Raw genomic sequence first — 17,362 nt, 5'->3', positions numbered from 1 at the left:
AGGGCAGTCGGTTCTGGAGGAACCAAGGGGAGAAGTTCCCTTGCTCTAGCGAACATGGAGTTGGCTGTAGAAGCCCTAATGGATAAGGCGGTTGCCTCATGTGACCTGCATAAGGCAGCATCACACTTATCGTCTATGTTTTTCAGGGTCTCGTCTCCATCCTTGGGGAGTACCGTTCCCATTACGAGGGCGGCCACTTCTGCATCTACGAGTGGCACCTGCAGTTTTTCCGCAGTAACACAGGGAAGTCTGCCTGAGAAAAGAAGCGGTATTGGGGCTGCTGGGATAGAGGGGACTCCTCATTGTCCCAGAAAGCTCCCCTTCCTCGCGCTCCGAGTCAGATGCCTCAGATATGTCGGACTGTGGCTGGATGGGCCGGGGGGGAGTTCAAGAGCCCATCGTGGGGAGCGGGAGGCAGGGGGAGAGCCGGGGTAGCTCGGCGGTTGTTGTGGAGGCAATGGGGCAGCAAGGGAAAAGAACTGGAGGAGCCCTGTTGTCTTGCTGGCGTTTGCCCAGGTGGAGGGCGGAAGCAGCAGGAGCGCCGCGAAGGTGCAGGCTGGAGCCAAAATGACCACCGCTGCCGTGCCAGACGTGCTTGGTCCCCCCTCCAAAACGGCGGCCGCCTAGGAGGGGGCGGGAAGGCCAGAAGCAACCAGGGAGAGGGGCGGCCAGGGGAGTTTCTTAAACTCCTCCGCCATCATCCAGTGGAGGAGAGCTGCAAAGGCAGGAGGAATCTCCTCCTCATCAGCGGAGGTGGCCTCTATGCCCTGATCGGCGGCAGCAGAGGAAGGCAGAACTGACAAGCAGAAGCGCTTGTCGGGGGGGGGGAGCGCCCGCTTTCAACCCCCCCGAACAGACTTACCCTCCTGAAAAGCCATTGCTGCTGCAGCCATGGCCTCGCTCTCTGGCCCTGTGCCTCCTTGAGAGGAGGTCTTGGAGCTTGCCTGCGACCCGGTCTCCTTTTTCTTGGAGACCCTGCCCGGAGCGAAACAGGGCAAGAACTGGAGACTAAGGGGATTGCCCCGCCCTCCTGTGGGAGGAGAAGTCTCTGATTGGCCCTGTCTCGGATCAAGAGGTCGTAAGCAATCCCATGATCCACGGATACAACCTTCTTCTGAGGGAGAATATCGAGGTCCTCCTGTATATTAAAAACACAGTACAAGTACCTGTCATCAGCAAGCTGTAAGCTTCTTGTTTGGAGATCTTCCCATGGAACCATCTTAAAGAACAGGATAAATTAGAAAACATTAGAAACATGTTATAGATTAATTAGATGACAGTACCCAAGATCACCTAGGAATGGCTTAAGTAATTAAAGATCTTATAAACAAAGATGTTTGGATTTTAAAATGCTGGTGGAGTTTTGCTTTTTTTAAAAAAAAGTTCATCAATAATGCTTTGATTAATATCAATTTTCTGCCATATCAATGTATGTAAATGTCACTGAGATCTGACAGCCAGCAACTTAAAAGCTGTAATTCTATCCCACAAAGAATAAATGAAATTGCTTTTGTCAACTTGCTTTTATCGCTAAATCACTCAGGAAGTATTCCAAAACCACAGGCACTATTGCTGTTTTTACAATCTAGATTAACATACCCCACCCCTGTACTATTAAGGTTTGCTTTCTAGGCATTTTATCATCCTCATATTTATTATGAATCCCCTCAAATGTGTTAATTTTGTAGCCAGAATGGAGCAGAGCAATTTAGATAAGATTTAGCAAACCAGATTAGAGCAGCACTTTCTTTTCCAGAGTTTTGGAAACAGTTCTCAGGTTTGCAATCTAAAATAGCATTGGCCTTCTGTGACACAGCATCACAGTGGACTACTTGCTCAGTATATCACATAAGTTATCAGTATTAGGATCAACCGTTCCCTGGAATTCTGACCTTTGCATATTAAGGAATTAAGAACTTGAATTTTGAAAACATTTCTTCAAATATGATGATGTCATCAAAGTATGCCCCGCAAAATCCATACGTTCATTTTATTCACTTACATTTTTCCTTCATGTGGATCTTCTTCTCGTCCCTAATGAAAACATACCATAACATTAGGAATACAGTCTTACAGAGCAATACAATCAATGAATGATAGATAACTTATTTCTTAAGTTAAAGAATTAATTAAGCCTTATCAAATTTGAACCAACCGAGATCTCTCAAATTAATATGCTCAAATCCTGTTTAGGTTTTCCCAGGAAATAAACCATGCAAACTGAGAATAGAAATCAATAAGCCAGAATGACTCTTAGTTAGAAAAAGAGTATGGCCCAATTTTTATATACCCACGGATAGTGTGCCTAGCCTTATGCTGTGCAGCATGATTATGCAAACATTCCTGTGATATGGAACAAAATTAATCTGTCTTTAACCTGAAAGATGTACAATGCCTTCTATTTAAAAATAAAAGATATTGGGACACTCCTAGAACAGGTTCTCTTTCTCTCCCTCTAAACTTAACAACTTTAGAAAACTCTGGAAGCTTTATCTATGCAGGTCTCCGTTTTCATTCCTTATACACCAAGTGCCACGAATGAACACCCTTATTGTAGGGTTTTAAGATAACTCACCTATGGTACAAAAACTAACAGTGAATTTTCAGGCCATCTTCCCCTCACAGCTTTAATGAACCTTCTTTTTTGTAAAACTACATCAAAGACAATTAGAATTTGTTATTATCTGGATTCCACAAAGCCTAATTTTCAATTTTGGTTTGGAGGGTAAGCGGTTCAGATTTAATGGCCACAAGCCCAAGATTCAGTCACATAACATCAAATCATAATTTGGCTACATAATCTACTTTGAGGCACAGGTGTCATACATAACTGGATAATCAGTTCCATTTATTTTAATAATTTGTTTTAATAATTGTTTTTATTTCTGTATCATGTTACTGTTTTAATTTTTCATGTATTTGAATCTGTGCTGATTTTTAAATATTGTTTTAAATTCTGTACACCACCTAGAGATGTACATATCAGGCGGTATAAAAATATGATAAATAAATAAATTTATTCAATACTTTGAAAAATCAGCAGCATATCTGAATGTACTATATTCAATTTATTTGAGCACTCAAAATATAACGTGTATAAAGTAACTTACAACTTCCTCTACCAGGTCTTCTACTATCAGGCCTTGCTCATCGGTACGCAGATTTGTCACCCACATCCATCCGTCTTCTAATTCATTATGGACAATAAACATGTCTCCTTTAAGGAAGCTATAGGTAATTAAGGTAAGAGAACAAAAACAGACCCCAGTTAAACCAACAGCTTGGTTGCAAGGTAAGTTATACTGTCATCACTCTGATTAAACATCTTGTACAACCCTAGAAACCAAATGCACTTTATAAAATCAGTTGTGGAACCCTAACAGCACATCACTGTCTGTGGAACCAAAGGAGTCTAGAAGCTCACAAGCAGGACAGGAAGGCAACAGCCAGTAACTGGCTCTATCCACCCCAGCACTGTACCTCCAGTGTCTATCTTATGTTTCTCTTAGTTGGTGTCTATCTTATGTTTCTTTTCAGATTGTGAGCCCTTTGGGGACACGGATCCATCTTATTTATGTATTATTTCCTCTGTGTAAACCACCCTGAACAATTTTTGGAAGGGCGGTATAGAAATTGCATGCATGCATGCATGCATGCATGCATGAATGAATTCCGTGTTACTTTTTCTTCGGTATTTGCTACTCAAAGGAATGTCACCACCTAACCTTGCAGTAACTATCCTGGCGGATAGTCCTTTTATAGACCTATCCTCCATGAACGTGTTCATTTTTAAATGAACACATGTTCATTTTTAAAAGCCATTTTTAAAAGCCATGTTCATTTTTAAAAGTCATTTTTAAAAGCCACTAGTGGTTATCACCACACTTTAGTTTCATAAATTAATATACCATTCTTTATTCATAAATTAATATACTATTATTTCATATTAAAACTACTGCCAATCAACTTCATTGGTGTCTATTATCTTTCTGATCTTTCAACCCATGCATAAATTTTCTAAACTCCCCTGTCCCCCTTCCCTGCAGGAACCTGAAGCCTTGTTCACCCATACCAGACAACCCCTTGACCCTCATAAACAGGTTGGACGGAGGGGGCGTTCAAGAGGACTGCTGCAGGGAGAAGGAGTGGGGAAGTCACTTTTATAAACTTCCTTCGGCTTGCAAATTTTTCACTACCGTTTACATTTAAACCTAAATTGTACTGAAAACAATGTATGATCATAACATTTAATAAGGTATAATATTCGGTACTCTTTTGAAAATCTAGACTAACATACCCCACCCCTGTACTATTAAGGTTTGCTTTCTAGGCACTTTATCATCCTTATATTTATTATGAATCCCCTCAAATTTGTTAATTTTGTAGCCAGAATGGAGCAGAGCAATTTAGATAATATTTAACAAACCAGATTAGAGCAGCACTTTCTTTTCCAGAGTTTTGGAAACAGTTCTCAGGTTTGCAAGATATGCCAAATTCACTTAATGAGCAACTATCTTACCAATTCCTTTTTATTTTCTTTAGTAGGCCCTTGGGCTTATATCCTGCCCCAAAACCAACCCTAACACAGAAACACAGAACTATTAAAACCATTAAACTAAAACAGTTATCAAATTAAATTTAATTCTAAAATAATTTAGTGTACAGCTCATCATCCGCTTAAGTCCAAATATGAACACATCTATCCTCAAATAAATATGTAGCTTACTGTTGCACTCATTTCACACATGCAGTATTTATAATTCTTACAAACTATACCTTATTTCATCTGTTTCTGGCACTTTAGTGTATGGCAGAATGGCTCGGACTCTCCTGCGGTCCTCTACTGGCTATAAAAAAACAAAGATGTTCTGCTATGATGCAGGACTTCAAATCTGGACTGCTATGCTAGAAATATGGCTTCAAGACAACAACCTACAGAAGAACCAACATACTTACTAGACTGAATATTTTAAGTCAAACAAGAACTCCCCAGACTGCTGACTGTTTTAGTAACATAACATCTCCTTTTCAATAACAAAATATTTCAATTGCACAACAAGCAATCGGAAGTACAGAATATGCAACAGAATTAAACAGAAACTTTAATTCAAGATGAAAAGCTGACCATCACTTTGAGTTTTGGAAAAACTAAGCAGCTAACTGGATTAAGTCTCATGAAACTGGGAGGGAGGGAGGGGAGGGAACGGAAGGAAGGGAAGGGGGAGAGAGAGAGAGAGAGAGAGAGAGAGAGAGAGAGAGAGAGAGAGAGAGAGAGAGAGATTGCCATTATTTGAGTTTGATGCTGGCATGAATTCATTTTGTGTAATTTAATGGAGGCCAGAAGAATTGCTAGTGTAATGTCCAAATGTTGCCCTATGCAAACAACCTACATTTACCTATATTGCTAGCTCCCTATTTTCATCACTACAGTACCCGCTTGGTTCAAACTAGAATATCATAGGAGCATTCATGGGATTAAACTACTGATATTTATGAGAAGTGTAAATGAGCTCTATCCTGGCTCTCACTTTTCTACACGTGCTCAGAGCACGAAAGACTACAAGAGCCAGAGCAAAGGGGACTTTGGTGCATTATGGCTCCCTTCCTGATCATGCTAATGGGAGGGGGGTGTTCCATTCTTTTTGTCAGAGCATTTCTGGAGGAAAAAGCGATAGAAAGGGAAGGACCTGCACATCAATACTGTTGGGGACTTAATGATACAGTTCTCTTCTCTATAATGCCTGCCTTCTCTTACAGGGAGTGACAGGAAGGGAGGGGAGCAGATCCCCCATGCTGCTCGGGACCCAGCAGGCTGGACGCTTTCCTCCTCTGTTTCCTGCATTCATCCACAGAGGAAGGGAGGACAAAACGATTTATTTTGGAACTTTTTCTGCTATACAATATACATAATATCTATTTTTCTAGTATTGTAAAACCTAGGATTTTACAAGAGTAATGGTCTGCCTCATTGAACACTATCAAAAACTCGCATGACTAATCAAGAGTAGTGTCAAATTATGCATTGATACATACAAAACTGTTGCATATTTCCAAATCAAAATAGGCATTTTTATAAGAAACGTTTTAATATAAAGGCAGGAAATTTGTTTTTAAAAGTCAAGTACCTCTGGAGGTGCTACAGGAAAAAACAATTTCTCCCCCTTAAGCAAACACGACACATGACTGTAATAACCTATTAGGTCGGAAAGTGAAGAAAACCGTCGCCCGCCGATGTAATAGTCACCACACATGGCAATAATCCTGTTAGGAAAAATTATAGCCAACATTAGGGGAAAAAAACTTTAAATACAATGCATGAATAAAATCAGAGAGATAAGCTTTAGTACTACTGTGAGCCCTTTGGAGACAGGGATCCATCTTATTAGTTTGTTATTTCTCTGTGTAAACAGCCCTGAGCCATTTTTGGAAGGGCGGTATAGAAATTGTAATAATAACAATAACAACAACAACAACTTCTTTCTGTCCCCACAATGAATTCATTTTCCTTCCAGCTACAAATAGATTTAAAGATTAACAAACACATCTGTAATACATGGTGGGAGAATCTTTAGAAAAAGCAAGCATCACATCTTCAAAATTTGATAACTATTTCATGAAGCTACATGCTGCAGAGTTTGATAGCCTGAGAGGAATTTGTTATTTTCCTATTCATCTGGCGCATGTAACTACTGTCAACAAGTAGTTGAGTGGTAAAGTGGCTTATAATCTTGAAACCATTGCAATTTGCAATACAGGGGAGTATTGTGTGTGACAGGCACATAGCCACCCTCCGATGGAAAGTGAGAGTTTTCCCCAGGCTACATGATCTCTCGCTTTTTGGAAGAGGGAAAGAAATAAGTCCTGGGCCCCACCTCCAGAATACAGTCTTGTGTTAAAAAAGAGACAGAAAAATGACAGCTGCTGAGCATATGACTGGTGTACTGGCAGATGCTAATCTCCAAGCAGCCGCAGCCATCTTGCTTTGTACTTTCTGTACTTTCAGATTAAGGATGGATCTGATAATCCTGAAATTATGGAGTGTGCTACAGTGGAGTGTACTGCCACTGCTGCTTGGAGGCTAGTAGCCTCCCAAGCTTCTTACTGCATCTTCCATTGTCATCTTTTCCCCTTCTACAGATGGAAGAAAAATGTGACTGCAAAGCACACAGCAGTGTTCTGGCGACTGTTAGTCGAAAGAAAATGCTAGTCCAATGTGGGACCACATTGCTGTAGCACTTCATCAAGGAGAAGCTCAAATTCTTCTCAACTGAGCCTTATGACTAAATGTTCTACAGGAGTCGGGGGGATACAAGATGCAGGAGTAGGGGGGATACAAGTGTGAGAACTGAAGACAGACAGGGGCAGAAGCCCAGCAATCATTAATAGAGGATGGTGCACCAACCCCTGCACTCTTATTTAAATAGCTGAGGTATGATCCAAGGCAAATTTCAGTTCACACAGAAAGATACTGTGGACTCCGGCTTATGCCCTACATGAGCTGAGCGTGCACCCTATAATATGCTCAAGAATCCTCTACCGTGCACAGAATTTCCTTGGTTTCCAATGTAGAAGTAGGAATTGAAGTTTGAAAAGCACTAGGCTAAGTGCACTGCACAGAGTTATCATTTCTATTCTCCTCGCTAGTCTCCCTTTACTGCAGCTGCTGCACTCACTGCTTCCTTATCCCTACTGGCATTGCCACTGCTGTTTCTGTGAGATGTAGTGCAGCTCCACAAAAGTACTAGGCTCTTTGAAGTCTTTGGGTGAGAAAAGAAAGAGCCTCCTCCCACAGAGTCTTGCTCAGCTTGAAAACCCCTGAATGTAGCATCTGTATTACAACTTCTTCAAACACATTGTGTAATGTTTATTTGTTAATTGAACATTCAACTAGCCACTCACCTAAAGTGATTAACAACATTTGTTTTACTAAGGAATGAAAGCACAAACGATCCAGGCCTTCGATCACTCTCACGAATCAGGTAACTTCCAGGTTTTCCCGCTTGCCGAAGACGTTCTTCAGCAATAGTTCTGTCAAGCTTTCCATGATACCATCTGCAAAGCAAAGCATAAGAGAGAGAGCATATGTTAACTTCAGCCAGTTTGATGTGGTGATCATATGCTGGTCTAAGAAGATCTTGGTTGAAAATCCATCAACCACAAAGCACCAGCCTGCAGCAGACACACACACACACACACACACACACACACACACAGAATGGATGGCTCCACTGACAGTAATCTCATCTCACAAGGAGTTGCTAATTGCTAAAAGGAACACAGTTATGAGCAGCACTGCAGTGACCTGACCAAGCAACTGCCGAGAGGCTACAAGCTGATGAATTTTAATCAGACTTTGGATTATACATGTGTGGATCAGTGCCATATTTTAAGACTACTAGATGAATACCTTTACATTTCCAAGGACCTTGCTGTGGCCAAGAGGCAGTCATTTCCACTCTAGTGGGTTGAAAGCTATTACCATATTACAAATATGCATTAACTGTACAGATGTGAACCTGCACCATCGCCATCCAAAGTTTTATCTACAAGTACAAGAGAGGCTGCTAACTACACTATGCACATAGGAACTCATATGATCACCTCAACAACAACATACCAGTGAAAAAGCTGCTGAGTGCTTTTTAGTGGCTTCTTATTAACATGTAATGAAATATATTATGGCCATTCATATGACTGGGAGACAAGGAGAAGGCTGTACAAAACTTACCTTCCCCCAGACAATCCTTCAATGGTGGTGGGAAGCGTGGACCACGCTCCCACATGATCCACACTAATGCACACAGCACAGATCTCCAGAGGCTGGGACAATGCATCTTGGCTACCATGAAACCCACAATGCACCACTTGACGAGGGCAGTGCATTAGGGGATATCCCTGTGCAACAGGAGCTCTAGCAATCATCTCTGTATCCCCTTTGGCTGCTTGCAGCAAAAGCAGTCACATGACCCCGGCACCTGGGGTTAAGGGTGCACTCGGCTAAAGACCGGAGTAAAAAGCTGGGTCAGAAGGACAGGCAGTGCCAGGATCCACAAAGATCCCAACACTTCACAAGCATACCCTAACCCAGGCTGGGTGTCCATAGCCTGGCTTAGGCTGCATATGTGAATATCCTTACTCTGTGGTATGAGCAAAAGTAATCCTACATGCATAAAGGAAACTACCTCTGAAGATGTGCCAACTGCACATTTCGCACTAGTCTATTCATATGCAACAAACTATATGATGCAAATTTCTGATATAATACAGAAATAAACAAGTTCATGAGATTTATCACGTGATATTCTGACCACGTATTTACGCTTAGACTGACCTATTTACCAACATCTCGTATACATATGTATTCAGATACATCCTTAACTCCGTTCTTCTCATTTTCCAGTGCAGTATATAAAGAACAAAGGCCACAAATATTCAACTTCTGGAGGGCCTGGTGGAAGCTCTCAGACTGAGCTGAACTCCATCTTGGACTATCTAACCAAGAACCAATCCATAGGCAAATACACTGGCAGAACAGCTGTGTCCATAATTGCCTTTCAAGAGAGAATCTATTTCTACTGAAGTGAATCCTTTGGCAGAAAACAGTAATCAAAAATGGATAGGGAACTACTTCCCACTCCATTCCTTGAGCGCCTGGGGCATGGGAGGATTATTTTATTTTTTTTAAGATTTATATCTGGCCTGTGTCACTAATCCAAGGCAGCTAAAAACAAAAATATTTAAACAAGAACATACACAAATAAATCCATAAACATCACAGAAAAACTTTTTTTAAAGGCAGTACTGTACTGTATAATATAGAAGAATAATTCATTTATCAGCCATCCATTATCATTTCATAATCCAAATTGTTTGGATCTTCAGATTTCATCTAGCTCCCCACAATGCTTTTCAGCCTAGAGGGAGCAGAAAAGAACACCCTCCAGCTTAGTGAGGAGATGACTCACAGCCACGGACTTGTAGCCATTGGTAGATCTGTCTACCATGACTCTTGTGTCTAAGGCCCTTTTAAAGCCATCTAAGCTGGTGGCCATCACCACATCCCACAACAAGGAATTCCATAGATTAATTATGTGCTGTGTGAAAAAGTATTTCCTGTTGTCAGTCCTAAATTTCCCAACCTTCAGTTTCATGGGGTGACCCGTTTCTAGTGTTGTGAGAAAAGGAGAAAAAATTATCTCTGTCCACCCTCTCTACTCCATGCATAATTTTATACACCTCAATCATATCTCCCCTTAGTTGCCTCTTTTCCAAGGTAAAGAGCCCCAGATGCTGTAGCCTAGCTTCATAAGGAAGGTGCTCCAGGCCCCTGATCATTTTGGTTGCCCTCCTCTGCACCTTTTCCTATTCTACAATATCCTTCTTAAGATACGGTGACCAAAGCTGTATGTAATATTCCAGATGTGGCTGCACCATAGATTTGTATATAGATTTCTATACTGCCCTTTAAAACTCAGATTTTCAGATTTGATTTTTAACTAATTTTAAAATGAGTTTTTAAACTGCTTTTATTGTATTTTCTTTTCTCCCTTTTTGCCTGTTATGATTTAATGTGTTGTGTGTTTTTATTGTATGTTTTAATCCTGTATCGTAAGCCACCCAGAGAACAATTTTTTTATGGGGCAGCTAACAAATAAAGTTTATCATCATCATAATGAAGGGTGACTTCCCCCTTCCAGCTGGTCAGCTCACAGGGTCTCCACAAGCTGCACCACCACACTTCAGCTTCTGGGACAGATGGCCACTAAGATAATATGACACTGCTAAGGTACTGTCAATTGCTGTACTACCAAACCTGGCCACTTTCCCATGGTTACTGTTGTGCTGGAGTTTTTACAGGCTCCAGACATAGTTGCCACAGAGGTGGTAAAGATAAAGTGTGCCATCGAGTCAGTGTTGACTCCTGGTAACCACAGAACCCTGTGGCTGTGTTTGATAGAATACAGGAGGGGTTCACCATTGCCCTCTCCCGTGCAGTATGAAATGCCTTTCAGCATTTTTCCTATATTGCTGCTGCCCGATATAGGCGTTTCCCATAGTCTGGGAAACATATCAGTGGGGATTTGAAACAGCAACCACTGGCTTGCTAATCAAGTCATTTCCCTACTGCGCCATCAGGTGGCTCACAGAGGTGGTACTTGATCTGAACTATAATACTGTTTTTGTTGAAAAACTACTTTCTTCATGATTGGGCTGAGAAATAAAATTTATTTAAAGTTACAGTCACTATTGCTGCCTCTTCTCCCCGATTTTGTTTCTTCCAAAACTCAACATGCAGTCCTGTTCTGCCCACTCCCCTTTTTTCTCCATACAAAAAAATACAAGAGTTTTTCAAAAAAATCTTTTTGAAATTAACCAAGAATTCACACACATTTACATATGGACAAACAAGTCATACTGCTATATTACTGAGATTGATTGAACTAGAAAGAAATGAAGTTTGATTTTTAGCATTAATAATGTTTCTTTAATAGGCAGGCATACCTTGGCATAATTTTGGCTAAAAATTGATTGGGAAGTGGAACAGACCCTGTAAGTAGGTCACACTTTGCAAACATGGAACTAAACTATTCTACCAAATATCCTCAGGAAACTCCTGTAGATAATACACTTCTTTAGAAAACAGGATAGACTAAAATGCCAGCCTTTGAAACAGTTGTGGAAAAACTTAAATTTTCCTTTGGGCAGAGGGAAGACACAGGCAGCTTCATTCCCGATCCCTCAAAACTACACTGTAGATGGCGTGTGGGTGTGTGTGTGCGTGCTGTAGATGGTGTGTATGTATGTATGTACACACTGTAGATGGTGTGTGTATATATCCCATAAAAAGTAAGAATTATCTTGTAATAGTTTTTCTCACATGACCTATACCCTAAGCCTGCACATCTGTTTGAAATTAACAATGGGAGATTTTTTGTTTTGTTTTTTTAGTATACATTGGACTGTAAAGAGTGAGCTGGGGGTGGAAATCCCATGGGAGGATTAAGAATTGGGTGTAAGATTCACACACACAATCCACAAGTCTGGTCACAAGCTTAATCCACAAGTCTGGCAGTGATTACTCAGCCAATGGGTGGTCAGCACAAAGATCCTCTCCCTAGGCTCCTTAGAGTTCCCCATAAATTGCAGAATTTAGAGTGAGGTCTTTTAGTGTACCCCATATTAATGAGAATTTCCCAAATTCTCAAGGGAGAGAAGTTGTCTTTTTTTAAGGTTTTTTGACATTTTGTATTTTACATACATCTTTCCCTTGACAAGCCCAACAAAAGGAATAAATCTGAAGGAACATGAGTAGCACAAGAGTCTTTCGCCACTTCTCCCCTGAAGTCTGAAACAAAGTAAAAACTTCAAGTCCAGGCCTCAGGGGAAAGCAAAAATCTCCTATTGTCCCATTTCACACTAGGCCCTGGAGAAGGAGAAGAGAGAGCATTTCACACTGTTAGTTTCTCTAAAATCCCTCTAAAGCAAAAACCTGAAGAACTCCTACCAAGTTCTTTGCACATGTCAACTTGTGGGAGGGGAGAGGCTAGTGGAATCAATAAATCAAGGCTGGATTCTTGTTCAGAGATTTCTCCTCTCTTTCCATTTAATTGATTACATTGTAGTGTGCTTTTGGACTGGAATTAAGAACAGCAGAACACTTAACTTTTACACATACATAAACACAAGGACATGTGAAGCTATGTCAACTTTTCTTTTATTAAAATGATGCACAAATGATCAGTTAAGTCCTGACCAGGCATTGTGGAGCCTGCAATCAGTTGTTGCAATCCAGAATCTCAGGTGCAGCTGGAAAAATCTTTTGCCAATATGCCCTGCTTGCAACTTTCAAAGATACAGTGCTATCTGAACAAAGAACTTGAAGTGGTAGCTCCCACATTTAGCAGCAGGAGAGCAACTGTCCCTATTCATCCCAGAATGCTCTCTTCCAGTGGGTGTAGCTAGTATTTCTTTCTAAATTGTTATCCACTTTGGACAGGAAAATGTCTTCCTATTCATTTTACTACATAAACTGCTTAGAGAACATTTCTGTTGAAATCGGTAATAATTATATGCATAAAGCAAATGGGGAAGAAAAAAATATGTTGGGGAGGATGCATACAAGAATACTCCCAATATCATTATAATGGTTAGGAGATTATGAACGCTGTGCCTACAATGTGAGGTAAGTATTTGAAAAACAGACCATTCCAAATTAATTTTAAATGTTTACTCCAAATTTATTCTAATCCCCCCCACCACCCAATTTCATTTCAGCATATTTCCACTTCAACACTGCAGTGGAGAAAACTTTACAAAGTATATAAAAATCATCCTAATATGTTTGGGAAAAGTTAATAATGTAGAATCAAAGTTCTACTGACTGTGCCTTTGTTTAATGAACTCAGACTTGAACTGGCACGTCAGTTTGCTTTGAAGCAGCTGCTTATATGCCTTTGGGGTTCTAGCTTGATTTGTTACATTTGCTTTCCTGCCAGAAAAATTCATATATATGCACCCATGTATATTCTAAGTTATTATAAATATGCACAACCTGAGAATGAGAACTGCAAACTTTCAACTTCTAACTTTCAAGTGGGATTAATATTTACATTGGTGAGGCTTTTTATGTAGACTATTTCCCCTTGATACATCAGAAAAAAGTAAGGATTATGTGGGATGCCCAACAGAGACAATTTTACTTAAATCTTTATCTGTAAACACACTTGTAATGGTGGGGTTCAGTTACTAAATTTGCATCTTCCTCCTAAGGCATCCAAAATATAGATGCGAATCATGTAATACAGGGGTTCTCAAACTGGGGGTTGGACCCCCCCAAGGGGTCTTAAATAGGGGTGAGTCCGAACTGGTCCGGCGGCCATTCTAAGGAATGGCCGAACTGTCGGACCGGTTCGGCCCTGGCTGGTCCGGGTCCGGGTGGGGGGTATAACTTTAAGGGCGGGAGAGCTTTCTTACCCCTCCCGCCTCTTCGCCCCCTCCAGCGCCCGTATTTAACTGAATAACGGGGCGCTGGAAACCAGCCGCCCCCGCCGCCCTGAGCAGATTTACATACAAAAGTACCCATACCCCTGCCGCCGCTGTCGCCCGCCCGCCAGCCAGCCCTCCCTCCCTCCCAGCTGCCCGCCTGAGTCCTTACCCAAAGCTTCAGGAGGAAACGAGAGGAGCTACCGAACAGAGCTCCTCTCGTTAGGAAGGCCTCCAGCAGACTGAAGGCGCTTTGCGCGCGCGCGCATGCGTGCACCACAAAGGACGCCGATCGCCGGAGGCCCGGTCTACCCGCCGGGAAAAGGCCAGGTAGACCGGGCCTCCGGCGATCGACGTCCTTTGTGGTGCACGCATGCGCGCCGCGCGCGCAAAGCCCCTTCAGTCTGCTGGAGGCCTTCCTAACGAGAGGAGCTCTGTTCGGTAGCTCCTCTCGTTTCCTCCTGAAGCTTTGGGTAAGGACTCGGGCGGGCGGGCGGGCAGCTGGGAGGGAGGGAGGGCTGGCTGGCGGGCAGGCGACGGCAGGGGTATGGGTACTTTTGTATGTAATCTGCTCGGGGGGGCGGGGGCGGCTGGTTTCCAGCGCCCCGTTATTCAGTTAAATACGGGCACTGGAGGGGGCAAAGAGGCGGGAGGGGTAAGAAAGCCCTCCCGCCCTAAAAGAAAGGGCCCCCCTTCGGTGCCGGTCCGGACTGGTCACATCTCTAGTCTTAAAGGGGGTCAGCAATCAGAAGGGAGCTGAGAGGAGGGCCAGCATGTTCAGTGTGGAAACAGTCAGGGATGATGGGAGGCATATACAGTCAGAAGACAACCACCACTGGGCTTCCTTGCCACTTACAAAGCCTTCCCTCTCAATGGATGCTTGCTAGGGCTCATTTAGTGAGTAGTTAAATGCCATTGCTGTGCTTGTCCTTGGCTTTGTAAGCAGAGGAAGAGCCAGGTGGTTTTCAGCTGCTTACCCATATCTTGGAGAAGTCAGAGCAGCTCTTCACTTTAAGATCTTGACAATGTCTCTTCCTGAATTTTGGATTGTTTGAAAGTTGTATTCAGTAGGTATTTGCTCTTTGCAGCAGCAACTGCTGAAAACTCTGATTCATGCAAGTAAGAATTGTGCAAAGGGACTCAGTATTTTCATAACTTTCTCACTCAAGTAGGAGCAAGCATGCTCACCTTTATTTAAGAAGTAGATGTGCTTTATCTATCTCTACCTACTCAAATCAATGGGCAACATATGATTAACAAAGTGTAGGTGCTCCTAACCATCAAGCCCCTGCACTTATCTGTTGTGCGCCTGGGTACTCTTTCACTCTTGTACAAGAGCACAAATACTTTTTTGGAGTTTGCCTGCACTCCAAGAGTGCTTTGCTAATTTGGAAACACATTGTTTGACCCTCACTGACATGTTTCTGGTCTACACTTTATAAGTCATGTCAGTTTTAATCATTGGTGGGGTGGGGGTATCATGTAGCTTTATTCAATTTAGGGAGTCAATCACAAGAAGAGAACCACTGATACAATAGGTTACACTGGGACACTGTGGCTAGCTAAACCTCCATCAAAGGGTTATTCTATGTCTGGTGCCATTTTATTTGCTTCCTCAGCTGTCATCTTCAATCTGAATTTCTTGTTCTCCACTGGCAGTATCAACCCATCTAGCTTGTACAAGGGGATCCAGAGGAAAGAATGGGGGTACATTTGCAGTGATGAAACTGTTCCTCCCTCCACCACCCACATCTGCAGCAACAGCGAACTTTTAGAAGGAATTGCTTTGGTACAGCCCGACACAGTCCGTACATAGAAGTAGAGAGGATATTCTGTGGTTAGGAACAGGAAAAGGGGCTTGACAGCAATTCACATTCAATTCTGTGAGATAAAACCATGCATCCTTGTGTAGTAGGTTTGAGCTCATCTTTGTTGTATCATGCTTCAAAACCCTTCACATACATAATACCCCCTAGGTAGTCTACCACATCCATTATCTTTGAGCAGCTGATGTTTGGGGTTGGATCTATATTATGTTTCTTGTACTGCAAGCTGCTTTGAGTATTAGTTCTGAAGAAAAACACAATACAAAATGTAAATTATTTGCATTAATTAAAACTGTAGTGCAGTAAGTCTCATAGATACCAAAAGGAGGATGGAGAGAGCAGAAATATAGACTAGTTTTAATACTTTATTTTTAACGGGGGCGGGGCGAACAGTTACATGATTTCTATTTATACTTAGTTTGTATGCCTCAGGAGAAAGACAGAATATGAAAACAAATATTTATACACCGCTTTTTCATGAAAGTTCCCAAACTGGTTTACTTACATACATACATACATACATACATACATACATACATACAAACAATTGCTCCCTGTCTCCAAAGGGCTCACAATAATTTAAAAAAACATGACAGACACTAGCAACAGCCAATGAAGGAATGCTGTGCTCAGGATGGACAGGGCCAGTTGCTCTCCCCCTAAATAACTACAGGTTACTCATCTGTAATGTTGGTTCTTCTAGTGGCCATCTGTACTTCTACACATATGAGCTATGCGTGAACCAAGTCAGAATCTAACAAGCTTGATTTCTCCTGCTTTGGGCGGGAACTCCACCCCCAGCCACTATATGTGGCTGCGCCACTCCTCATACCCTCAGTCATAGAGTCAAGCTTCAGCAACTCTTGGGAGGATGGGAGGGCGTGTAGAAGTACAGATGACCACTAAAAGAACCAACATTACAGGTGAGTAACCTGTAGTTCTTCAACGTGGTCTCTGTCTTCTACACATATGGGCACATAACAAGCAAGCACCCAAGCAGGAGGGGGTGGGGAACGAGGCAACAGGTAAACAACCAGGAAGAATTTATTTCAGGACAAGCAACTCAACTTAAAATCAAGTGCAGCACATTCCTGCCAAATACAGCATCATTACAAGCTCTAAAATCGATAGCATAATGCTGAACAAACAAATGGGGTAAAGCCCAAGTAGCTGCCTGACAGACAGCGTCCCACAGGACAGCCCAATCAAAGGCCCCAGAGGCCACCATGGACCTAACAGAGTGAGCCTTCACAGGGGCAGGCAACTGCTTATGGGCCAGTTGATAAGACAATTCAATAGTGGAGACTATCCACCGGGACATGGATTGGGCCAAGACCTGAAGCCCTTTCCGCAGCCCATAGTACAAAACTAACCAAGAGGGATATTTCCTCCACTCAGCAGATCTCTGCACGCAGAAGGACAGAGCCCTACATTCATCCAAATGGTACAACCGCCTCTCCGCATCCTATCAAGGATTTGGAAAGAACACAGGCAAAGTGAGTGGGGACAAGCGGTGAATCATGGACACCACCTTAAGCAGAAACTTCACATCC

The 17,362-nt window shown here is 42.2% G+C and overlaps 1 protein-coding gene across 1 annotated transcript in view; it reads right to left on the bottom strand.

Annotated features, from left to right (window-relative positions):
* Positions 1–17,362, bottom strand: part of RASA1 (RAS p21 protein activator 1) — a 79,421-nt gene that overhangs the window by 48,504 nt on the left and 13,555 nt on the right. The window contains exons 2-7 of the mRNA XM_053298426.1: positions 7,900–8,052; positions 6,126–6,261; positions 4,777–4,847; positions 3,111–3,228; positions 2,003–2,034; positions 1,167–1,219 (exon numbers count right to left, since the gene is read on the bottom strand). Coding sequence (XP_053154401.1) covers positions 1,167–1,219; positions 2,003–2,034; positions 3,111–3,228; positions 4,777–4,847; positions 6,126–6,261; positions 7,900–8,052 — 563 coding nt within the window. The remainder of the gene's footprint in view (positions 1–1,166; positions 1,220–2,002; positions 2,035–3,110; positions 3,229–4,776; positions 4,848–6,125; positions 6,262–7,899; positions 8,053–17,362) is intronic.

This window comes from Hemicordylus capensis, chromosome 2 (genome assembly GCF_027244095.1).
Source record: "Hemicordylus capensis ecotype Gifberg chromosome 2, rHemCap1.1.pri, whole genome shotgun sequence".
NCBI lineage: Eukaryota > Metazoa > Chordata > Lepidosauria > Squamata > Cordylidae > Hemicordylus > Hemicordylus capensis.
Note: the sequence above shows the minus strand (reverse complement) of the source record. Positions and strands in the feature narration are given on the sequence as shown.